Consider the following 26,312-nt stretch of genomic DNA (forward strand, 5'->3'; position numbering starts at 1 on the left):
CAAGAACGGTATCGCGAGTTAAATTGTAATTGAAACCGATCAAATGTTACGGTAATCGTATCCTCGTTATTTGGCTAAATGATCGTTGGCTGTGAGGTAACGAGCAAATAATTACGACCTGCTAACTAAATTCGCTGAAGTCTGCAATAATGTATTCGTCCGTTAAACTGGGACAGTAGTTGGTAACTTTCCGCTGATGATACCAGCAATTCGTTTGTCGAACGTGTTCATGAAGCTGCAGCTTCAGGGACTATGTGGTTAGGTATAGTTGAAAATTATTTTGTGAACTTTGTGTTTATTGTGATAGACAGAAAGAGAAAAATAATGAATTGATGGGGTTCCTATGAGAATTTGTACACGATGTGCAGAGGATGAGGTTTGCGGGTACTTGAGATGACTTTGAGTTGGGTTCTCTAAAGTTCATATATAGAGGTACAGAGGCAAAGCTACTTTGGATAGTTAAACCCTGTTCACTTAGTATGTGTAGGTATTCCTATCCATTTACTTGTCAAATTATGTACAATATAGAATCTGTAATACTAAGCTTCAGGAATACCTGCATAAAATTGAATAGGATCTGCTGTAGGTTCAGTAGGTTTCAGTAATAATTCTCGATCACTTAAATACTTCAGATAATAATAATTTCTGTAATTGAGTAAAGAAAACTGTGCCTGAAGCAATTTTCTCTGAAATTCTAAAAGCGATCTAATTTTTAATTAGCGGTACCACTTTATAGAGCCCAAAGGAAAGTGTGCCTTCATTGCTTCCATTAAAACAGCTGTAAATCCTCTTTTCCAAGCGTAGAAATCGATTTTATCCTCCTATCTATACTTTAATCAATTAATTTGTCAAGCATCCCATAAAAGCTACCCAATACCAAAGAAAGGAAACACCGATGCTCGAAAAAAGGAATAATCGGGTCATGCCATTCGTTTTTCGTCCCGTTCAGAGTTCTATTTTCACACGTTCGCGAGGGAAACTCGGCCACGTAGAAAAGAGGCGATAGAAGGTGCGAAAACGATTTTTAATTACTTTTCCGGGACTCTGTTTTTAGGGTGAACACAGTTGCGCTCCGCGGAGGATGTTCGGTCACTTTATCAGACTTTACTTCCTTCATATTTGTTGAACTTTTAATTAGTGTTTAATTCAGAAACACGAAGCACCTCGACCCAGGATAGCCTCATTCGCTAATTATACTTTCTGTTCTCTCACGCTGTTTTTCATTTCCCCCTCAACACTCCTACTTGGTTCCTTTTTTCTGTGGTGCTACGATTCACGGTATTTTTCATTAAGCTGCGACACTGTTTGCGACGGGTGAAAACATTAAATGCCGCTGTTGATTTGCGCTGAAAGTGACTGTTTGGTGAACGAAGCAGATTTATCGTATACATAGTACGTTTTTTTGTGGTTCTGTTTTTATTGAGGATGGAGAACGGATGTGAATGGATGGAAGCGAAGTCTTGAATCGAAAAATAGATGCGAGTATTTTTTCACATATTTGTAGTCTTTCTATCGTTTTTCATGTTATTAAATAATATTACTTTAACAGCACTATAGTGAGTAACAAAAATATTTAATGAAATAATAATATCTTTTTGGAACTAAAATTATTACCAGAAGAGTAGACATACACATATAATATATTGATATACATCAGTGTATTTGTCAGGACTTCTAGATTATATCAACAAAATATAGTTTAGCGATAGATCATGTCACTGACATTTTTCTAAAGACACTCTCCTATTTCTTGAACATGCCTTTTTTGTCTTTACATCATCCCAAAGGAAAGAAGTCTCTCGTTGAACCACTCCACAAGCTTTTACCTCTCTCAGGTACATTCTTGTATTATCCATTAATACCTCACAGCAGTATTTTAAAACGAACGGTTTGAAAACACAGTAATGTAGCAAGAACACCACATAGCCATAAAAACCGCAGAATAAAAAAGGGAAATTGCTCCTCGACTATGGATTCACAAAAAATCGCTGTTTTTAAATCCTGTCGCCTTTGAACCTCATGTACGATCTACCTATCAAAAACACTGACGAACTCACTTGGTCTCCAAGCTACTCCAAACGAAAAAGCTTCCCTCTGCACCTGGCTGAAAATATTTCCACGAAATACCCTCTGACACGTTGCATTTTTTCTTAACACGGATCAAGAGCTATTTCGGGGAACATTTTGCGCGCGTTCATCCGTCCGCTTCTAAAATCCCTCGGTCAGCTATTTCAGGAACTCAGACTGTTAAGGATACCGTGGAAACAGTTAAAAAATTCAGGCGACTCTTTCGTTCGGACACTGGCAGGACTATTCCATCGAGAGAGCCTCTTTCGCGGGGAGCCACGTTTTTATCGCGGAAGAAGCCTCAGCTTCCGCTTTTACGGGCCGCGCAGCGACGTAGCGGAAGCTGCGCTCGCGTGCATCGTCGGATCGCTCGCCTCTTCGTATAATTTTTTTGTTTACATCCAGAACCGCCACGGTGGATGAAATTTTCAGCCGCGCGATATTACCTTAGCGGTGTTGCAAAAGGAAGTGGATCAGAAGTGTAAAAAGTTAGTAAGTTCATTCTGAGGGTGTTACGTCATGGATTCTTGTTCGAAGTGATTCGTAACGAAGCGGGAGCGAGTAATTTGTATGGAAAGACAACGCTGCGTGATTGAAAACGTTGCAATTAAAAGTTTTTCATTGCGCGCCGACTCGCGGTCGAAGTGGAGAACACTAATTGCGCGACTTTCCATTTCCGCTGGATGTAGTGGGTAGTTTGAGAGAGATGAGATATTATCCTGGTCGATGTGTTTTTCAAATTTATAAGCTTTCAAATTTTTTAGTATTCCCCAGGTGTATTTGTATAGAAATACTTCATTAAATTGGAATACAAAAATCAATTTTACTAGTCTTTAGAATTTAAAAAAGTAGATACATATAATTGAAGAGGATAATTTTTCCTTGTAGTTTCTTAATTTTATTCACTTGACAGGAAAATTGAATTGTTTACTCCAAACACCTGCGATAGTTCTAGTATTAATGAAATCAATTATTCACTTGATTTTAATAAGATTTTACAACGCTGAACCTTTCTCTAATTTAAAAGAATTGTCTTGGGTAACACGGTTACCGAGCCAAAAGAATTAGGCGTATCAGATTCCCGAGCTGGTGAATAACGGAGATTGGCAATTTGCTGGGAAAAGCTTTGTCTGCGTAGAAGAGAAAAATTATCAGCCGAGAGTCGATAACAGGCTAGAGAGCGGTTCGTGAACAGGAGGAGGATGGGGGTTAACAAATTTCCGCGCGGTATCAAGCATGGTAAATATTTTCGCAGGTAGTTTGCATGATTCGAGGTCGGATGTTGCTTCGGGTCATGCTTGGGAACGCAAATTTTGCACGCGACTGGAGCTCAGCCACCAGATATTCGAGTAATGGGTTGGAAGAAATAGCCCAGACTTATTCCATAATAGCCCGATTTTTGTAATCAACGTGATAGAGAAGGGATGAGAAATTTTGCTGCGGTCCTATAGAATTTGTGGCGGAACGTCGGGTAATTTCGTAAGACTATGAGAACTTTCTTATGGAAAGGGACATACAGCATAGGAAACTTGAACTTCGTGAGGAGAGCTTCTAGAGTGCAACGCACAAATTTAACGAGACTGCTAGTTTCTAGAACTCGTCAAACTGAATGCATTAATATGATCTATTTGAAATACGTGGTCACTAGCTTATGAGATACTAACGATTAAAATGAGTGAAAAACTGAAAAATTATATATTTACTTATTTAAGAATTTGAATACTAGGATATTTGAATGTTTGAGTATTTGAATATTTTGATATTTGAATATTTAAATTTTTGAATTTTTGAATTTTTAAATTTTTGAATTTTTGAATTTTTGAATCTTTGAAAATTTGAAAATCGGAAATTTGAGTGGATAATTGCATTGTTGTGATGACGAGTGCTGACAAAGCACATTTTGGGTGGTTCTTGAAAATCGAACTTAGTTTTCACGAAAGAAAAAGAATTTCTCCCAGTTTCCCAGGCAAAACGGGAAACAAAGATATCGTGCTGCATGAGAATTCACAGAGTGCGGAGTGAAACGTTGGTAGTTCTCTGTTTCGAGGCGCACGTCGCGAAATAAAACCGTAAAGAGGGAGAAATCGTTCCAAAGCCACATGAACGATCTGCTCTGTGTCGGGAAAGGAGCAGTGTGCACTTTTGACCTCACGAGTCGTTTAAGCTCGAGTTTGCATAAAATATAAGTGGCCTGACGGTGTAATTTCAGTACGAAGCTAGCAAAAATAAACGTGTATCGATTCTCGCATGATAGAAGAATACTGTTTGTGAACCAGTGAAGTAACCCCGATACAATGGTATCTGGAGTCACTGAAAATTGGAGTTCTATATTGGACGTTGACATATTTCGGTCAATGCACACTGTTTTCTGATCAAAATCATTTACTATGAAATGACATATTGCATGATTATAAATTTTGTTATAAAACTATTTCCTTTTCTTTATTGATACTCTGAGAACAAAGTTCTAGTGATTTATTGTATCCGATATATGATCTCGTTGTCTTTTCCTTGGAAAGCTTATAACGTATTTCCATTCTTCCATTAATCAGACTTTCAAACTCATAAGACCTTTAAGACATTCAAAATTATTCCCCTTATTAAGATCGTTAAATTAAAGCTTCTAAAATCTTCAAGAATTTTTAAGAACAACCTGAAATATTCTTGAAGTGACTTTAAACTCTCGAGAGATTAAAATTCTTGCAACCCTACAAGCTGTACCTAATACCGAGTCCTTATTACCTTTTCTGAAATCTCTATGAACCACCAACTGGTCCTTTGATTATCTTTAACTAAGCCAAACAAGGTTTATCTACGAAATAAAAAAAGTCACTTCTGTACTCGCATAAACATCATTCGTTCGACGCGCTGGATTCGTCTCAGTAGAGAATCTCAAGCATTGCACCGTCGCGCGAGCTTCCTTTAAAAGCATCGTAAGAAATCTGATAACAGACAGCTCCGACGTTGTTTATGAAGGAACGAAAACTCGTCGCAAAGTTTGCCCCGCAACTGCTACACGCCGACGCTATTGCATTACCTCGTTGGTTTCCGACAATTTGCCAACTACCACTCTTGCCTAAGGACTAATCGAATTCAGAATTCAATTTATTTCGCTGGAATATGCGCGCACGCTGTAACTTCCTCTAACGCTCGCAAGTCGAGCTTCCCCTCGACTGCGTAAACAACTCCAATTTTCCTGTATCGAATTACATTCAACGCACTTCGAAATACACTTAAACCCGTCGCAAAGCGATCCTTTTTGTTACGCGATCGGCCTCAATAACAAAGATACAGTTCATCGACGAGGAAAGCCGCGACGGCCGAGGTTCTCGTATATTTTTTGCCATAAAAAATGCACCGCTGGATAGCTTTCAATATTTCCCCCCTTTGTTTCGTCGAAACGAAGCGAATTTTTTTTTTTTTTTTACCTCCTAGGAATTCCATTTTCAAATTTCACAGTACCAGTTCCCTGGCGAAATCAGGCTTCACTATTTACACTTAATTGCGTTTCACCGTCGATCGTGTATGGTTTACAGCGAACACATTGTATCGGAATTTTAATAGCGAGGCATTGAATTTTGAAAATGTACGTATCTCGGTAAATTGCGCGTAAATTTGTTTTACTCCCGACGAATTTTCCGTGTTTATCGCCGATATAGATGTAATACTGATTTATGATTAATGCAATCGTGTATTTTAGTACACCTGTTTGCTTTCGCTCGTTTTGTTCGGCAAACATGTATTATTTGTTGTTACATATGACTAGTTACTAAATGTGTTTGCTGGAGGTAGGCGCGGATACTAATTTCAAAATATGTTCGAAACACTCAGCATGAGATGTAGAACGTTAAATTAAACCGCGAAACAGTCTTTTATACGTAAAATGAATTTATAGCCATAAAGTGAAAATGATTTGTTTTATGGATCGTAGACCTTTATAAATTATACTCTACAGATTTTATACTGTAAAATGAGAGCATAACTCTGGAGCGTATCTACGTGTACAAGTAATAAAAAGTGGGGTTCGTGTAACGTTCTTTCAATAAGCCCTTAAATGTGAATTACAGCCATTTTTGGGTTTCAATATTTTCCATCCATAAATTCTGCCATTTTGCCCTTAATTCACGAACTTCCATGAATGGTTTCACTTTAGTTCGACTCGTTTATGGAGGATTTTTAACGCATTCTTGCAGGAGATAAACGACCAATTGACGGAACTTAAGAATGGCTTACCATAATGCAGCAAGAGTAGATAGAACAAATGGGTCGCATAAATTTTTTTACTGCCTCTGCAGGTAGAATTTGTTTCTAGCGCTTTGCTCATATTTTACACCAGGACGGGTTAATCTTTTTGTAAGAGATTTAACCGCTGTCCCCTGGATTGCATTAAAAAGATGAATGCGGCTCGCAATGATGCATAATTATTCTTTTACCCTAGATACAGTCGTTTCAGTTGAAAATTCTCTTACGACCTTCCATTTGAAGAAAAATTGTGGCCCGAATTACTGTAAATTAAAAAATAATTTAACCTACTGTATTGCTTGCGGAACATTTTTCCTTTCCATGTTTATTCATGCAGCTGTCACTTGTAAAAAAGGGACGCTAGATATATAACCCGAGCATCCCTTAGATTAAAATCAGACTTGAATCAGACCAGGAGTAGATTAAAATGATTGCGCTACATGTGGCACAGCTGATGCATTTTCGACGTGAAAGAGCACATTTGCAGCACAGATTGCGTTTCTGCTTGATGTTGTACCTCTATGACGCGTAGAGAGAAACAGTAATTAAGTTTCGATCGACTCTAACTTCGTTAAAATTCAGACCCTTATAAATAGTGCCTGGTCAAAGGAATTTTCATTTTCAAATTTCAGAAACCTTCGAAAACGGCAAAATCTTAATCTGTACTTAAATTGCACTATTTTGCAACTATGAGAATGTAATTAGATCAGTGATTTTGTATTCAATAGTACGAATAAATAAGAGTTGCAGAAGGGAAAATGATTCTCGTATTGATCTAGCTATTTCATTTCCATCGTACAAAAATCCATCAATGAAAGAAGCTTCAACTCAACATCACGATCACAGCAAGCGCTATACAGAAAAACAGATTCAGAGAACCCAGGCTTTGCGCTGCCCACAGACGAAGTAACTACCAATTCCCCCCCATGGGTGTGCAGCAGAGAAAAGAAAAGGCGAAGAAAAAGCAGTAAACTAGCTGGCACGAGCAGACAGGGGTTACACCTACAATCCCCAGAATTCCCAATTGGCCTCAATGCCGCGTTAGCAGGGGAGGCGAATGTGTCCCCGTTTAACTGCAATTTTCGCTGTGCGTGGCGGCGGCGGGATCGAAAGCGAGGGGCAATTTCGACACGATAAATAAATCTCACGGGCCGTCAACGACGTGGCAGCGAACTATTTTATCCGCGTCGAGAGGAATCCCAACAGCGTGTACGAAGATTGATTCAACCGGTGGCCTCAGACTTTGATGAATCGGCATCCGTTCATCTGCTGAATTTTCCATTTAAGTTTCCCGCTCATCGCGTTTCTTTGCTTTCTTTCCTTCTTCCGGTTCTTTTTTGCGCTCGGAGGGAAAGCTGCAAGTAACCACCTTCAGCGGGATGATTACTAGCATCAGCACTACTGGCACGATTGTTAGCACTATCGTCAGTGAAGTTAGCAATACCAAATATTACCAGTACCATATTAACACTAATATTAGCATCAGTATCACTATTATCAGTAATGTTGTCGTTATTGACACCATCAATACACTAGGTACTGTACACAACGCTATCCTCAGGTACATTAGATCTCCACATATTGCTCTCAAGAGTCAAATTTGTACAGTATTCTGTGAAGTTTACCCTTTTTAATTAAAAATGTGTCTGTGACGCTAATGAGACTCTGCACTCATTTCGACATGGAAACAATTACTTTTTACCATATGTAAAAGTTTCAAATAATTATCGTGTATGAATTAATGTGTGAAAATATTGGGTGCACAATACTGTAGTATTAAAAATGCCTTTAGGAAGAAATTTTTATGCAAAATAATTGACACAAAATACGAGAGCACTTGTTGACAATAATTATTACACAGAAAGCTCTTAAACGTCCCTACACTATTACTGTACTACTTTACATTATCATAAACCCTACTCCTCTGAACACTGCGCTACACTACAGTCTGACACTTATGATTACCACTGCTATCACTTCCAGCACGAGCACTACCATGATTACCACCATTACCACCACCATCATCATCATCTACCAGTCAAATGCGCTGTTCGACGGTGCTATTAGGATGATTGATCGAGCCGACGCAACGTGTCACGCATTTTCGTTCACGACGATGAGTAAATTTGCAAAGTAATTCTCATTTAGCTCGGGCAGCAGTGTCTTGACGCGCGCCACCCTCGTTGGACATTCGAACAGTTGCGAGCGGCAGAGCGCGATTTAATTTCAAGGGTGGCTCGTTTCGACGCGTCGACCCCGCGTGTGCACGCAATTAAAAGTATCGATTTAGCGATTAGCTGGGAATTGACTCGTGTCCCGCGAACTTACCACTTTTGAACGCGAGGCAGGGACTTCTGTTGAACAGCACGCCTCTTTTTAACCCCTCGACACGCGTGCATTGCTTTCTTTTTTGCTTTATTTCTGAGAACAAAGGGATTTTCCCGTTTGAACACTTTCCTTGTCAGGGGTAATACTGTTGTTGGTGGAAGTTGGGTGATAAGTGTTCGTAGGGTATGAAAGTGTGGATATATTCATTCATAATAACTATAAAGGATAAGGAGGGGAATCTAGTAGCAATTTTATAGGAACTTGGCTTTGGAAGTGTTTGTTATATTAGTTGAGCCGATAACTTTTGGAAGAATATTCTGCAAATGGAAATACTGAATTGAAGCAGTTTACTGGAGTTCTTCTCTTATACTGTTGCAAGGTAGTTCAGTAAGTGTCCTAAAAACTTACAATGTAGGAGTTTGAGGAACTATTTTCATAGTAGTTATGATAAGTATTAGACGAAGATGCAAGCTACATCAAAATTTCACGACTTGAACTTGAAGGCGTCTGTCTAATGCTTGATCATTCTACTGATGATGATGTTTCTTTCATAGACCAGGTACAAAAGTGAAATTTCAAGTCAAGTAGAACCAGAAAACAATACACAGGCACTTTATTTTAACCTTATCATTTTCTTAATCATCATTTAATAAGAATATTAAGTATATAAGTAAACATTATTTCTGAGAATTATTTTCTTTTTAAAAATTTATATTTTTGGCACCCCATTAAAAATAGATATACTTCATCTCAGTAGCCCTATCGTTAAACTACCTAACCTAAGAAATATTAATAATAACACTTCGAAAATTCCTTGCGTAAATTCTAGCAGATTATTTCTCTATGTTTAATAACATTTTTCCTAAATTTCAATCCCCATCCACATAAACCATTTTCTTTCAGACGTTCGATACCATTCCCCTCCCTCAAGGGATTGACCTTTGCCCTGTATCGTTTTGTATATTAACCATAATAAAAATTCCGCATCTATCTTGGCAAATCGTTTGCTTGCGGCTCGGTCGGAGGCTCGTCACGTTTCAAGTGACTCATGTAGGCCAATATAAACCTAGTAGTGATATTGGAAAGGGGAAAGTGAGGGGCGGGGAGGGAAAAGGTTTTCTTTGAGACGAAGAGAGGAACGACGGGGCGAAAGAGGCTCGACGAGGGTCCTGTCGACCAGCCTTGACCCTCTAGAAACCACCTCGCTCGGTTTTCTCTACTCGACCGCGTTTCCCACTGAAATCGTCACAATTTTAGAGCGCGCCCTCGCCACTTATGCTGCCGTCGCCGCGGGAATAGTTTGTTTGACCTCGCTGACCGTTTATCGCTTTGATCGTTGCACAGACAATGGGGACCGATGAAGCTTTCAAAATCGTTTGAAACAGAGCGGGTGAGGTGACGCGCTTGGTTTACACGTGTACTGTCAATTTCGCGAATTCAATGCAACCATGTACCTATCTATATCCATCTTTTGTTGTTTTTTCTTTTTTTCTTTTTTGCTTGTCTGTGATCGATGCGATGCGGCAAAGTAGACCAAGTTGTTTTGTGGATTGAAAAAGGTTTCTGATTTTTTTAGGACAAATTTGCAATTGCTTTTTTATGAGTATTTTTTAGGTATGAAGAATTAGTCTTATACTCTAAACACAGTTTAAAGTTTGATTTTTGTTTATAATATTGTTAAAAGTGACTTAGATGAAACATTATCAGGGCTTTTGGAAAATTTTCTATCGTCGTGGGATTTTATAATTAAAGATTTTCTGTTTTTATATTGTTCATGCATGCGTTAAATTTGTCTCCTGGATAATGTTTATCGAGTCCATAATTAAAGGGATAAATGGAGTTTCAGCGATTTCTCTCCTTTTCAACTCAGTTTAATCTGATTTCGTGCAAGTCGCGAGTTTTTTTTCGACCAGCTACTCCAGTTAAGAGGATCCTCGAGTCTTTTTATACATCTTTCTTACCGTTCTTCTTAAAACGAAATCTAATCGATATTCAGCGATTCTTCGATACCATTTTGAAATACTATTTCGATCGTGTAACGAGTTATTTGTTCATTTATGAATTAATTCGTTATCTTATTCCAAAATTTAACAATTTCAAGACTTCAAAATTTCGAAATTTCTATATTTCTATACTTATATAAAATCGTAAGTCCCATTTCCCACTTCACTTCAGTCGACCCCACTACTGTTAAAACTTCTCCCTACAGAAGTCAGATTCGATCGAAAGCATCGTCCATTACACAAGTAGATTATTTACTGCCATTAACCAAGAATCCATTCTAATTTCCAGAAACATGGACCCCGGATGAAATGCGCCGCCTGCAGAGTGGTGGCACACGCGGTGTGCGCGGTGAGCTTGAGCTTCGCCTGTAAATCGAGCTTCCGGGACGTGGGCGTCCGTCAGTACCGCGAGCAGACGAAGACGCACCATCACTGGGTCCATCGACGCTCGCAGAAGGGCAAGTGCGCGAATTGCGGCAAGTCGTTTCAGTCGAAGCTGAGCTTCACCTCGAAGGAGATCGTCGCGGTGAGCTGCAGCTGGTGCAAGGCCGCCTACCACAACAAGGAGGCCTGCTTCAACGTCCAGAAGATCGGGGAGAACTGCGAGCTGGGCGCCCACGCGTCCATCATCGTTCCGCCGTCGTGGATCGTGAAACTGCCGCGGAAAGGTAGCTTCAAGAGCAGCCTGAGGAAATCGCCACGGAAGAAGAAGTCAGGCGAGAGCAGGAAGAAGTCGAAGAAGGATGACAAGGAAAAGGAGCAGGACAAGGAGAAGCTGTGGGTGGTGAAGCCGATACCCACAGCATCTGTGAAGCCAGTGCTGGTTTTCATCAACCCGAAATCTGGCGGCAACCAGGGCGCTAAGCTGTTGCAGAAGTTTCAGTGGCTGTTGAATCCGAGGCAGGTGTTCGATTTGACCCAGGGCGGGCCCAAGATGGGGTGAGTTTATATTATTGGTTCATGATTTTAAGAAGTATTTATTATTTGTTTTAATTAAGGTGCGTGGAGATACAGGTGTACTAAATGACAGAGATGTGTGTAGAGTTGTTCTATGTTCTATTTTTTGAATGATGTACCGTTATATTCCCGAAGTGACGATCTTTTATCGAGATGTCTGGGTTTTGGTGAAGAATTAGGTTAATTAAATGGAAATTGAGTTGAAAATGAATTGGTCGAATGGATTAGACGAACCATGGTCCGACGGGATATTGGAAAATATGATAAATGAACAAGAGGTTTAATTAAAGTTCCACAGGCTGGCTCGTAGCCAGGAAGTAGCTGAATGAAGGTGAACAGTTGTTGCTATGGTATTATCGAAAGTTTCTCGGCAAGTGCGCTGGAAAGTTGAGGCATTTCGTTCGGTTGCATTCATGATGACGTAAACAAGAGTCCATGAATATTATCGTGCCTAGACACAGATACTAATAAAAGTTTCTTTAAACTGCTCGTAAATTTCCCTACAGTCTCGTAATGTATCATTTAATATTCTACTACCTATCAGATATATGAAAGTTTCTGATAGCCATGCCACAACTTCGTGAAAGTATTCAAAATTAAAAGATTAAGAATCTAAAAGTAGAAGGCTATTTAATCATTGACTCTTTCTACTTACTCTGTCTACGTTCTGAGTCGATTCTAAAAAAGTAGAAAAGAGTTCTTCAGAGTTTACGTTTTCATGAAAATTTTATTTATGTAATACTGAATAGAAGATATTTCTACAGATTATACCAAGTTGTCAGTTATTAACAGATCAAATATTTCCACGTTTCATTTTATCAGTACTTGGCACGCGACAGTCCATTACTACCACTCTGAGCGTTTCCCGAATCAATTCATTGCTACAATATAGCTAACGTATAAAGAGGTAAAGAAAGAGTTTACATGTAAAACTCTCTTGTAAAAAGTATATTGAAATTCACGAAGTTTGACGTACCCCCAGAATAAAGTGTAGGGAAAGTCTAACCACTTGAGAAGGGATGAGCCGCTGTACGATGTCTGACGGTTTGCTCCCCACTATAAACATCTGCACGACAGCGATCCAATTCACTGCTTGAATATTCAAGACTCAGAATTCTCAGAGGACAGATCTTCATTCTGTTCTAGTACTTTACCTATAAAACTTTACCAATTAACGAATTCTGCATTGCGGCACTTCTGTGTGTGCGCTGGGATAATATTCTACACAAAATAAAAAATAAAGTATTATATTAAATACTGTTACGAGTACTATGAAAATGATCAGTACAAGAAAATTGCATTTGATTCCTTTTAGATTCACTGCAAAAACGTCTTAAGTTCGAGAGAAATGTGTCTGACTTGAGATTGATTCTACTGCCAGCATGCAGTAGTCAAGTCAGACACAGCGAAGGCAGTAGAATAGATCCTGAGTCAGACACAGAATCGTCAATAAAATAAATCTGGAGTCAGACACAAAAAATGCCAGTAGAATAAACCTCGAGTCAGGCATAGAAGATGCAAGAATGAGTCTCGAGCCAGTCATAGGAAAGGCAGTAGAAATAGGTCTGGAATCAGATACAGAAAAGCCAGTACAATAAGGAAGATCCAGAAGATGCAAGAATGAGTCCCAAAGCAGACACAGGAAAGCCAGTAGAATAGGTCTGAAGCTATACACAACAAATCAGTAGAATGAGTTCCAAGTCAGCCACAGGAAATTCAGTAGAATAAGTCCCGAATCAGACACATTTCACCCACATCTTAGGCGTTCCCTTAATAATATAATTAATAATTTATAAACGAAGCCTAAAACTCAATTTTGTCTACCTTCATTTACATCTCATTTTGCCATATAGAATCGCCCTTAAAATTTCTGCCACCTGTTGTCGAACAGCTCGAACATAAATTACTAATTCAAAATCATTCACAGAAACCAGATCATCGACTAAACCAGAAACTTGCATTTCTAGGCTCGAGCTGTTCAAGAAAGTTCCTAATCTCCGAGTCCTGGCGTGCGGGGGTGACGGTACCGTCGGTTGGGTGCTGTCGATCCTCGATCAGATCGGTGCATCGCCGCCACCCGCGGTCGGAGTGCTGCCCCTTGGTACTGGCAACGATCTGGCAAGAGCATTGGGCTGGGGAGGCGGCTACACGGACGAGCCAATCGGAAAGATTCTGACGAACATCGGTGAGAGCGACACCACGTTATTAGACAGATGGCAGCTGGTAGTCGAGAGGAATGCAGACGCTAAGGGCGACGACGACAATGGCAAGGGCAAGGAGAATCTACCATTGAACGTCGTGAATAATTACTTCTCTCTCGGTGTCGATGCCTACATCGCCCTTGAATTCCACGAAGCTCGAGGTTAGTGTCGGTCTCAGACCTTCCATTCAGATGTCCCTCAATGACCACTCAACGCCAGACGCAACAGTTCGTCTAAAGACTCCCGTATATGGGGCGAGCTGTTGTTAGTCGATGTCTTTTAGTTAAATAAATTCTACTGGAATAGATTCTTCCCACAATGATGTACCGAAGCTTTCTCTTATGGAGACTGTGATACGATAAGGAGAAGGCTGTGTCTGTTGTCCTCTTTTGTTTACTTAGAAATGCTTTTGCTATTGTTCTGAAGATAGGCCTTGTAGTTGACGCACAGCTGTATATGATGCTTACTGTTGTCTAAAATAATGATGTATATCATTTTCTACAGGGAAGATAGAAAGGATCTTGAGCTGACGCAGAATGAATTTTCTTCAATTTAGATTTCGTAATAATGGATTATTTTGGGGCTTGTGGGGATGGTAGAGCTATCAGGATAGTTTTTTGATAAATAATCGGTCTGTAGATAAACTAAGACTCAATTAGAAATTGTCACTTGCATAATTTGAAGTTTTTTCTGGAAATTCAATTTTCTATCGGTCAGTGCAAAGTAGAAGAATACGTCATTACAAGTAGTAGATCTCTATGCCATTACAAATACCCAAAGAATACATAAAAAATCTTGCTAAGTCTATGTAAAATTGTAAACTCCCTCGAATGGACCCAGAAGACAGTATTCTAGGACAGTTTCAAAAAGGGTTTCCGTTTTGATTGCAGAGGCACATCCAGAGAGGTTTAACTCGCGGCTGCGAAATAAGATGTATTACGGTCAAATGGGTGGGAAGGATCTCGTACGACGGAAATGGAAGGATCTCTCGGAGTTCGTGACCCTAGAATGCGATGGGCAGGACGTGACGGCGAAATTGAAGGAGCACCGTGTTCATGCCATACTGTTCCTGAACATCGCCTCGTACGGTGGTGGAACGCACCCTTGGGGTGCCGCTAGCGGAACCAAGGAGCCATCGACGAACGACGGACTAATCGAGGTGGTCGGTTTGACCACTTACCAGCTTCCGCTTCTTCAGGCTGGTGGACACGGCACATGCATAGCCCAATGCAGCACGGCTAAGCTGGTTACCACAAGGACCATTCCAATGCAGGTTAGTATCATACTTCCTTTGTATTTTGTGCCACCTGAATCGGTGGAATTTGGTATCCATATTTTCTTTCTTTGAAAAAAATGGTTGAAAAAGACATCTCGAATGGATTGTTTTCAATCGTTTAGTGATATACTTTTTAGAAATGATTTTTAATTAAAAACTAACAAAATATTCAATTCCTGTATTTTTTTAGTGTTTTATGAAAGAAATGTGAGGTGTAGATTTTTTTGTATTTTTTAAAACATTGTTAATAATTGTAAAAGACGGTGATAGAGATGTTTAGCTGTTAACTCTTTCATACATGTTTGGATGAAATAATTTTTAAGAATAAAGCGTCTCAGACGACGGGTTATTAATTCACTCTTCATACGGCTCTTTCGAAAAGTTTGGTAATCGTTAAAATAGCTCATAAATTCACAGTTCAAGGAAAGTTGACTATATCTGTGTCGTAAGCAAGTAGTCTGTACTAATATAACAAACCACTATAATTCAATTTTTCTTTGAAATCGTTAGTTGCACTGAATTTTTTTATTGTTCTGTTAGAAATTGTATAATTTGGATGTATAATGTTCACCTACATTTATTTAACCCCCTTCTAGAAATGCAGTACTTAAGTATCTTCCTTCCTATTTACACGAGGCTTCAAAGGTTAAACATTTCTTGGAGTCACAATTTCTTAGTCCCATTTATCACAATTCAGAAATTCGAAAGGTTAACAAATTTCTAATTCTAAACCTTTATGGGTTCATTAATTCACCCCCATAGTTCAAACAAGAAGTACAATTTATCACAGACAGAGACACTTACCTCTTGACTAATCACATATCCATCATCACCTCCATTACTGGTACATTCCTAGTTACAAAAAGTCCTATCTCAGTGAGTGTAAGTAAAAACTCTGTCTCTCACAGACACGACCAGTAAAGGTCAGCCAACTTTACCAGAAGGTTAAGAAAGATGATTCTCGTTTCAGGTCGACGGGGAAGCCTGTCGACTGCTACCATCGATCATAAATCTAAAGCTGTTGAATAAGGCAACGATGCTGGTGAAACGAAGGAACACAGGCAAACCGCCGCCGGACGTCCCGCTGGACAGGCTGAAATTGCCAGTGATGAAGATAAAGATGTCAGACTACGAGAGATACCATCACGATAAGGAGATGCTGAAGAACTCTGCGACGACGTGGATAGCGGACCCGCTCGATCTCGACGCCACCACCGACTTGGAGTCCTTGAGGAAGCTCCTGGCGAAAGATTATAACATGGACACTTGTTGCTTCCTCGACTGTGAGTGTTGCCATGCTGGTCGTGTCGAGAATCTTATCGCGATTAAAATTCTATCGCGTTAACGTCGAAATCTTCGCGCGTTTCAGCGTACACCGCGGAACGATTCTTCAGGATCGATCGAGCCCAAGAGCAGTTACATTACGTCACCGACGTGGCTGTCGACGCGGTGTTCGTCCTCGAGGAGACCGCGACCAATCAATCATCGAACGAGCCCGAGGCTGCGAAGGAACAGCCGCCGCAAAGGTATTACAGTTTTGCCAGCCACGCCTGTGAATTTCATTTCCCTGTCCATGTATACGTACCTTCATTAGGATTGATCGTTTGTGAACTGTGGTCCCTTCGAATGTCAAGGTGTATATTATGCAGAATTGGAAGGAAGTCACTTAGGATTCATTAGGCTGAGAGAAGTACTTCTTCGGGTCTGGGTAGCTCTGGATGTGTTGTTTTGATTATGAGTTAGTAATAAATTTCGAATTTGATAAGTGTACTCTTGGGAACTCAAAGTGTCAGTGAGACTGCTTTGGCCAATAAGGGAAACGTTTTTCTGCGGAGCTAATCAGATTCATTGACACATTCTACTAGGGTATACCATTCAAGGAAAGATGGGATATAGGAAGAAGATTATAACAGAGCTAGTCAAACTCACAGTCCTTTTAAGTGACTTCTTACGATTTCTGCATAGGACGTGTTTTATGTCTGCCTGTGGAAAGTGTGTGTTTTAATGTAGTAGTCATTGGTCTGCGTGTGTCGGTGTTACTGTAGCTTGTCTTTCATTCAAAGATACGTGGTATGTTCCTACTAACTATCAATGGTACCTGAAACTGGTACTATTCTGTCCCCACATCACACATTCGTCTGTGTGTCCATGATAATGTAATGGTAATGAAATCGTATCATTAGATTAATAGAAAGAACGTGTAATATAGCGAAGAACGACCAAAGACAACAGCCATGACACAAGAGCAGCTTAAAGAAGAATCCAAGGCGCAACCACAGAAACCAGCGCCTGAACCCGAGGTTCAGGAACCTAGCAAACCTGAGCAACCGTCGGTGAACAAAAGTAGTGAACCGAAAATTCCGAAGAAGGAGGAAAGAATACCATCTAAAGAGAGTATTAAGGGAAGCGGCTCCTCGAAATCGATCTCTGCGACGGTTGTTCAATCGCAACACCAAGCACCCCTCACCTTCATTAGGTAAGGCTTCTGCTATTTTCAGGTCAGTTCAGCTGTTTTCCTACACGTGACTGGCACTGCAATTGGGCACAATATTCGAAAGTAACATAATATTTTTCAATATTTTGGTGATCCTTTTTCTGTGGAAAAAATCTTCATACACAGAGGAGACCTCGATCTCCTAGGGGAAGGGATGAAAAATTACTGGATTTCTAGAGTTGTATCAACTAAAACCATCACAGTTGTCTTCCTCAGTCCAGCGAGAGAGAACCTCCAGGAACTCCCTTACATCTGGTGCAATATACAACTGATTTATTGCGTTTGTTTTGTCATTGTTTATACCATGTCTGTGTTGATCCATAGACTAATTACAGCGTCTGTCGCGTATAGGAAATCCCATCGTTGGCGAGACTGGCTGCAGACGATGTGGTCCATGTTTATCAAATGCTGGCGATATTGTGTGTTACAGTCCACGAGATAGACTTTTCGGTTTGAGTTCTGAGGTCCACACGTTTAGCACCGGCTTGCTCGAGAAAGCCAGCGACGGTATACTGAAAGCAGCAAAAATCGGTGATCTCCAGGCTTTGAAGGAACTCCACGAGAAAGGGTACTCTCTTCTGTCGATAGATGCCACTGGACAAACTGCTCTTCACCTGGCCTCGAGATATGGTCACAAGGATATTGTCAGATATCTTATTGCTTGCGCACCAGCGAGTATTCTCAACATGATTGACAACGACAAGTGAGTTTTCTTTCTAAATACGAGTAGGATTGAGGGGATAATCTTAACACTTTCAGGACTGATTGTTTTGGACTCTGAAAGACATTCTTTTTAACAGCTATTAATAAATAGAAACTTAAGTAAGCTTTATACAATTTGGGGACCCTAGATTAACAGGTTTAGTACCATTTGAGAACTAGTGTTGTCTATACGCAATTTCCTCCAAAATAAATATATTTGTTATTAAACTTCTTAGCGAAAGAGTTGACCCGATCACGCAGGAGTCACTTAGGACCCATAGTAGTGTATCCTGATTATTCTTGAATCAAATATTTTTAATTTAATCCAAAAATCTAGCCCAACTCTTTTAGTCTAGCTTCAGTTTTCTCGAATTGAGTGTCCAATTTCTTAAGATTTACCCCAACCTCTTTGAACTGATTTGGATAGGCTCTAATTCGTTCCAACCCCTTCAGACTGACCCAATCCCCTTATGTTTGATCCAACTCGATCTGTTCCGCTCCAGTGTGCTCGGATCTACTTGAATCAACTAGAACCCCTTCCAAGCTGTTTGAATGGGTCGCAAAGTACCCAGACACCGTCGGCCAAGGATTAAACGTCGCGAGATCTAGTTCTACATTTTATTAGTTTGACCTGACGCATGTCAAGAAGGCCTCACCCCTCTGTACTTTAGTTCCTTTATACACAGAGGTATAATGTCGATCAAAGGACAAGCCTATTCTTAGCCACGTAAATAGGAACCAAATAAAAAGGAGTCCTTCTCTTTTTGTAATTGCAGAGGTCAGACCGCTTTACACAAAGCGGCTCAATATAAACGTCGTTCCATTTGCTGCATGTTGGTAGCAGGTGGCGCTACTTTAACCGTCAAGGATCGACAAGGCAACACGCCTCGCGATCTTGCTCTCCAAGCGGAGGACCGTGACCTCGCAGCATATTTATATAGTAAGTCTTTTGGTCTATTTTTCTAAAGAAATGTTGTGAAGTCTTGAAAAAACTACGGCATTCCGCCAAGTAAACTGCTCAATGCAGATGGAGCCTCGTCAGATTAAAGGCTGGGCACGTGACCACGATGCTTATAACCTTTTTCTGACACAAGTATCGACGCTTTTTATCGCTTGGATCCTTTAAACGAATATCAGTTTCTTTTTCTTCTTGATAATACCCCACAATTTTAATCTTAACTCTTTGACGATCCATTTATTCGTGATTTCAGTCTCTTTTGCGTTTTAGTAACAGAAATTTATGGATTTTAAATCTCCCTTTCACTTGAATATTGTTCACGAGATTCAAAATTGTATGAATTCTATTTAATTGTTAATTAAATACTATTAATTGCAAGCGGTTACATTCATATCGATATCTTCATTTTAATATCACATACGTACGTATGCTAGGAAAGTTAAATTTTATAGAAATATAGAAAAACTAATTATTCCAGTCCAGTTTTATAATTTATATAATTATCTTGAATATTTCTACGTACTAGAGATATTAGAATGAAGGCATCGATGTGTTCCATCCTAAATAAAACAATGCAAGAAATTGATTTCCACTAAAGTTTCTCAACGAACCGAAGTTCAATCGTTCCAATGTAAACACGATCGAAAGACGTTCGACACAGTTTCTGTTCAACCAAAAGACACAAACCAAGCGTATCATTGACCATTGGATCTCGCTTGATCCCGTTGAAATTAACGCCCCTTTCACTATTGTCCCACGTTCGACGGATCGTTAAATCGACGTTGTTCGGTGATATAGGTCAAGAGCAGTTCCAGCTGACAACGGAAGAGATGGAGAACGCCCTTTGACCTCCGGCTGTAATTAGCAGGGCCTGAACGAACCCTAGGTGATTCTGCCTCTGACGGTGTCCACACGAGTCCAGATCAACGATCGACGATCGTCGTCGGCGAGGCGTTTCGTTTATCGGCGATCCTAGCGTAAGCTGTAGCCGTGATAAGTCGACGTTCTATCTCGGACGATTAGGTAGGTAAGGCGGCAATTTACCCAGGTGCTCTCCAATTGTTCTCGTCGAAACCTCGAGATCACTTCCTCCTACGAGCGCGTGAACGATCGATCTAATTACATATAGATATTTAATTACACGTTGCACGTTACACGTTATCGTGTTATAGCGCCTCTTGGAAATATAGCGACTTCGTAAAACAGCAGGGGTCCGCGTTCTTCTTCGCGCCTCTGACAATGAGCGTTTCGGTGGCGGGTCAGAGGTCAAGCGAGGAGGAACAATTCAGGAATGGGCGCTAGTTCTTTGGAATCCTAGAGTGACTCTGTCGAAAGGAGCACTTGGGAGCCTTGAGAGGGCTAAGAAAGTAAATGTGGTCAAATAAGATACAGCCTTGAACCTCGTTACTCTTATAGCAGGGTACACATTTGGCGACTTGAACCACTTGAGTGGGTCTCACCTAAGTCACTATACTTCGGAGAGGCGCTGTGTATAAAAGGAATAGGGACATTCGATCACGAATCTCTGCACGCGTGCAAGAGCGCGAAACCTATATTTTTAAATCAGATCCTCGCGAATCCGCGCGGGTAACGAACATTCTTCAAGCTAATTAATGAATTATACTCTGGAGCCTTGTCTCATCAACGTGCACGTTTCATTCGTAGAGGGAGAAAGAACATTCGATAAAATTGAGGGTGAGGTAAGAGATTTTTGCTCATTATCGCGATCCTGCTCGTATTAACTATCTCCGCGCTACGAGAGTTTAGGGGGTTGGCATTCACGGCAAGCGAACCTAACCGAATTAGTGAGAAATTAGGATTAGAGGGAAACAGGTTTAATCGGATTTAAAAAATCGTTAAGACTAATGCCCGCGTATTCGTTTGTATGATTTTTATTTTATATTTTTCTACGTTCCATTTCTAGTAATCTATCTATCGACACAGAAAGTGAGAGAGGGAGAGAAAGGGAGCGAAAGAGAGAGAGAGAGAAAAAGAGTGAGAGTGAGAGAAAGAGAGAGAGAGTGGGCTTTATCAAGTTTACATTTAGTAGCAATTTTTACATTTCACCTTCGCGAACATCTAGTGATAGAAATTTGTTCCGCGCGGAACATCGTATTAGGCATGTTCAGAGTTGGAGGGAATCTTAGCTTTCATTACTGTAATTATTATATTCTATTCCGACAATTGTTAGGATTAAATTGTTCGATGGTGGTTTCGTTCGTTGTTCGTTGCATAGTATAGAGGATTATTATTATTCGACTGTTATCGATGATGAATCGAAGTGTGGCTCCGAGAGCTCTGATCGAAACGAGAAATTTTATTCTTCGCCGACAAGTGAGAGGGAAGTAAAAGGAAAAGATGAAAGGATTGAGCTTGAGAAAGTAGAGAAGAGACGTTCTATCCGACTCTCCTTGTATCCAAGTATTTCTATTCTCCCGTTGAATTTTCCCCGCTTGTTCTAGGATATCTCGTCGCATCGGATACATATCTTTTTCTATAAGTGTCGCGTTAATATATACATATATATTATACATACATATATACATATATTTTCTACGTACGTTAATACTGATATATATACATATATTTATTGTCTGTAAGATGCAGAAGTTTCTTCACGATACTGTTTTTCTTGTCCGTGAACGTTCATCGAATTTCTTAACACTGCTTGGACTCTCTCTCACACACACGTACACGCAAACACATAGAGCAGGGACAAAGAGAAAAAAACATGACAAATCATTGAATCAAGGAATTATAAAAAGTAACGAATCCTCGAAGGAGTATTTGCATGTTCATTAGGTATTCCACTGGAAGATTTACAGGATCGATACGAGGTGATCGATCTCGCTTCAAATTTAGTCGACACATTTCCTGACGGTATAAATAGCGTCGAGGAACAATCGAAATGTCATATGCAAAAGAGAACGCTAAGTCAGACAGAATTGGTGCCAATCGGTCGACGAATACAAAACTAAAGCCATGTTCCCACGTGAATAACGTGAAACACCAGAAATACCTGATAAAGTGAAAAACCATCAATTCTCACAATTAGCGAGCATTAAAAAAATCATTAAGCCACGTTCCCACCTGTAGAATTAACTCTGAAAAAATAGATTTAAAACACAAAAAAAAACAATGATAAAAATATCATTAACCAGACTCTCATGAGCATTTAAACAAAAGTCATTCTGCACACGTTGGAATTTCTATATTTCCTATCACAAATTTTACTCACCCGTGGAAACGTTTCTTTAGGCGTGTCCTACTAATGAAAATCTCTTCGCATCTCTCGTTATCCACGTGGGAACTCGCATTAGGTCGCCAAAGCGAAATTCGGATCGCGACGACTAACAAGGGAAGTTTACCGTTCCCAGGAAGACGAATTTCAAGATACCAAGCAGCCATCTTCATCTCGTAGATACATCTACTCATTAGGCGTTAATCAATTGAGCTCGCTGAGGACGATGAGGGAAGCGGAGATCGAATGAAAGGGAGGGAGAGAAAGGGAGCGAGTGAGTGATAGGAAGAGAGAAGCGTGGTGAAAGAGAAGGAGAGAATTATCTTACTCGGTACCAAAATGAAAAAGGGGATCAACGTACGAACACCAATTAGTTCTTAAAACGACGGTCTATCGTCGACTATTATCGTACTGTTACTAGACTATTCTAATTTTACTGTCGGATTGTACTGTATAATTGTACGTATAGTACCCTTTCCAAGCGTTCGTCTGCTGTGAATTATCTTGGAAAGAATGGAGTCACGACGATACACCTGGTAGACGTCTACAAGGTGAGCTACTCTGTCAGGCCACGCGCGAATGACTCGAGAAATTGCTACTCGATTCGATTTTTAACGTTGTAAATATTTCAATAACTATCTTCGATACGTACTCTAGGTGTAAGTCTACGATAACGAATTTCTTCTTTTCAAATACGTGATGCCCCTCCTTCTGTGATTCTGAATTCTTCTAAACGACTGGTTCTCGAAGCTCTTCCCTTGGTACCTTCGTTTTAAAAGCTCTCTTCATCGATAAGTATTTGTTTTCCCCTTTTAGCGAACACTCAGCTTCAAATTTGAGAACCGAGGTTATAGACTGTCCTATTCTAAACTTTGTGATTATTACGATATTTTTATTATTACAATTTAAGGGATTTTACGAATAATCGAGGTTTCGATAGCTTAGGTTGTCTAGTTTTAAATCTAATGACTTCGCAAGTTTTACCATCGACTGAGATTTAATTGCAAGCATGATCGACGAAGAATCTCATGTACTCGTCAGAGAATCGTGGAAATTGTACATTAATGGAATCGAGTCGAGTGCATCGCGCGCGTGCCTCTTCTTCGTGTGTCTCTTGATCCTCTGTAATTAAACGATATTTTTAATGATCGTTAGGCCGATAGGGAAATTTAGCGGCGAGTAATCGTACGTATATACATATATACATATATAAATAAATAGATAAGTAAATTCGTAGAGTACAGGTATTCAATAACGATGGTGGAAAACGATTTAGAATTGCCTTCGAGTGTAAGATACGTTCTGATTATTTTTTATATGTAGACTATAATCGTAATGCCTTTGTAATCTCCTTGGAACGCTGCGTTCGCCGCGCGAACGACCACACCTTGTATTTAATGTCTCTATTTAATGAATTGCGCTCGTTGAAGAAACGTCTTTCGCGCGACGAACGCTGCGTCGATCTAGAGAAAGGAAAGGGATATGGAGCATTGAAGACTTGAACATTAGTTAAACGTTCCTTTTATTTACAGCGATTTATCACTCGTTTCGTCCAACAAGCCTTCGTTTCTTTTCGTTCCTCTTGATTTTTAGCAGCTATAGTTGGGGCGATGTTAAATGGCTGTTCAAGGTCATGTACCACCCTCTTCTCATACTTGAAGACATTTTGAACTTCACTTTGGGTATCAGTACACAGAGACCCTCGAAGTTAACCCCTCTTTTTCCAAGATACTCTTCAACTTCTGTTTTCAAATATTCACGCCAAATGAAACTTAAAGTAACATACTTCTATTAGTCCTCAAACTAATAATCGACAAATCACATGCATAAAATATAACATTTTATTATATTCTCCATGACATGTTACGAAACAGAACAGAGATTAATACCAAAAGAGTTTGAACCAGCAAAGTATCTTAAAATATAATAAGACTATCTCCAAACAGGTAGACAAAATTTCTACCTAATCTACATTTATAAATAATCTCGTCCCTCAGATTTTCCATCCTGGTCCACAGACCCAGGTCCTCACTGTCAACTGTATCCATAATTTTCCATAAAGCAGGGTGGGGGAGCTATTCCAGCGACTTTGACCAGCCACTCGTTTCAGCCCCAACGCTATTCCTCGCCTCCCCAACAGGATCGAAGTGTCCCAGTAAATTCTCAATTCCCAAGCTCGCGATTACCCGAGTCTCATTATCATCCATCGTGATTGTAGCCACCTGTGCAGAGTTCGATTCTCAGAGACCAAGCTTTTCTTTCAGGAATTGGTCGCCGATGGGAGGAGCCAGGTTTTACGATCGTTCTATCGTTCCCGTTTCAGGCGGATCCTTAGCTTAAGCGTTACCGTACTTCGAAAATCGTTGACTTCGCGTTAGCAGGTAGAAGAGGGCTCGTTCAGTATCGCGTTGATCATCGTGTCGTACGATGGCCGATTCAAAGTTCCCCGATGTGCTCGGGCACTTACGCGCGTTTAACCTCCATGCCGCAGACGAGTCAGGCACTGATTATTACAACTTTTACACTTTTCGAATCGACGTTCGTGTCGCGACAGGTGTTCGGCGAAACGATTATTGGTTATCGATGGGGTCGCGTCAGAGTCTGTGAAAGTTTGATCATTCCTTGGCGGAGAGAAGTTTAAGCAACGAGCTTGAACGAAATTGTGACGTTCGAATGGTCGATAATTAGTCTCGAAGCGTATTGTGATCGATCAGTTGATGGAAAATTGGTGAATTATTAAGTAGAGGTAAGTGTTTCAAATTTTAGACACGTTAGCGAGTCGGAGATATGAGCATTCCCGTTTGGCTCCGTGAGATTCTTCATATTTTTGTTATATCGTGGAACATCGTATTCGAGGAGTTCGAAGTATCAAAATATCAATTTTACGATTGTAGGGCGAAAGAAGCTTTGTGTAATTTTACTCTAAGTATCTTTTTATTGCAAATTGATCGTCACTTTCAGTCTCGATGATAATTATCTCTCTAATTACTTGACGTTCAAATTAGCCGTTTTTTGGAACCATTGTCGATATTTACGATTTTACAAGGCGCCCAATATTTTCCACGGGTCGTGTACATTTCAAAAAGTCTCTTATATCTGTATTTGAATTATAAATAATTATGTAGTCCTCTCATTGATACGCGATTTAACAAAATTACGATCGATTAACTCTGGAAACGTTTGAATTTTTCCAAGATTTCCTCATAGCGTCGGTGGTCAATTTGTTCAAATATATACATATATACATATATATTCCTATATAAGTGTATTTTTATTAAAATTACATTCGTCGAGAGTCGTAAGTAACTCAATTATACGTAGCCACGAAAGGAATTATTGTATCCTGTACTTCTGTAAATATCATTGTACGTGGGCCACGTTGATTTTCTAATTCTTCCCTGTTCGGACCACTAGATTTCGAAAGGAACAGAATGTGACCAATCCGCGATTCCTTTGGAACTTTCTAGAGTTAATCTTAACTTTTAACCTTCCTCGTGATACAAGAAGCGCCATTCCCAAGTTCTGTTTTTAGACCAATTGATCATTAAGCGGTGTTTCTGTCGTCGTGATACAGTGTTCCTAATTAAGAAATAATCTAACTTTAGTATATCCCAAGCTACTTCAATTTCTTGTCTGAAAGAAGGAAATTTTCATTAAGAATGCCTATTGTTAATAACAAACTGTAAACATGTAGAAATTGTACCTAATTACAATTTGCAAATATTTGGTTTAAATATTGTCTGATTCTAATTACAAAAATATTACCTACTTAATTTTTGGCTTCTCGTAATTAGATTAAATTAAAGGAATCACTGTAAAGTTGATTTATATATTTCATATATT

The 26,312-nt window shown here is 39.8% G+C and overlaps 1 protein-coding gene across 5 annotated transcripts in view; it reads left to right on the forward strand.

The window, feature by feature from the left end:
- The window catches only part of Rdga (retinal degeneration A), a 49,852-nt gene that overhangs the window by 16,872 nt on the left and 6,668 nt on the right, over positions 1-26,312 (forward strand). For 2 of the 5 annotated variants that reach the window (XM_076393437.1, XM_076393438.1), the window contains exons 3-11: positions 10,930-11,579; positions 13,565-13,959; positions 14,689-15,071; positions 16,045-16,357; positions 16,444-16,600; positions 17,284-17,550; positions 17,999-18,271; positions 19,047-19,210; positions 20,027-20,251. In XM_076393437.1, coding sequence (XP_076249552.1) covers positions 10,930-11,579; positions 13,565-13,959; positions 14,689-15,071; positions 16,045-16,357; positions 16,444-16,600; positions 17,284-17,550; positions 17,999-18,271; positions 19,047-19,210; positions 20,027-20,076 — 2,652 coding nt within the window. In that variant the 3' untranslated portion in view covers positions 20,077-20,251. Of the gene's footprint in view, positions 1-10,929; positions 11,580-13,564; positions 13,960-14,688; positions 15,072-16,044; positions 16,358-16,443; positions 16,601-17,283; positions 17,551-17,998; positions 18,272-18,723; positions 18,959-19,046; positions 19,211-20,026; positions 20,252-24,733; positions 24,871-26,312 lie in introns of those variants that run through there. The other 3 variants (XM_076393436.1, XM_076393440.1, XM_076393439.1) reach the window with 3 other exon arrangements.

Source organism: Calliopsis andreniformis, chromosome 3, assembly GCF_051401765.1.
Source record: "Calliopsis andreniformis isolate RMS-2024a chromosome 3, iyCalAndr_principal, whole genome shotgun sequence".
NCBI lineage: Eukaryota > Metazoa > Arthropoda > Insecta > Hymenoptera > Andrenidae > Calliopsis > Calliopsis andreniformis.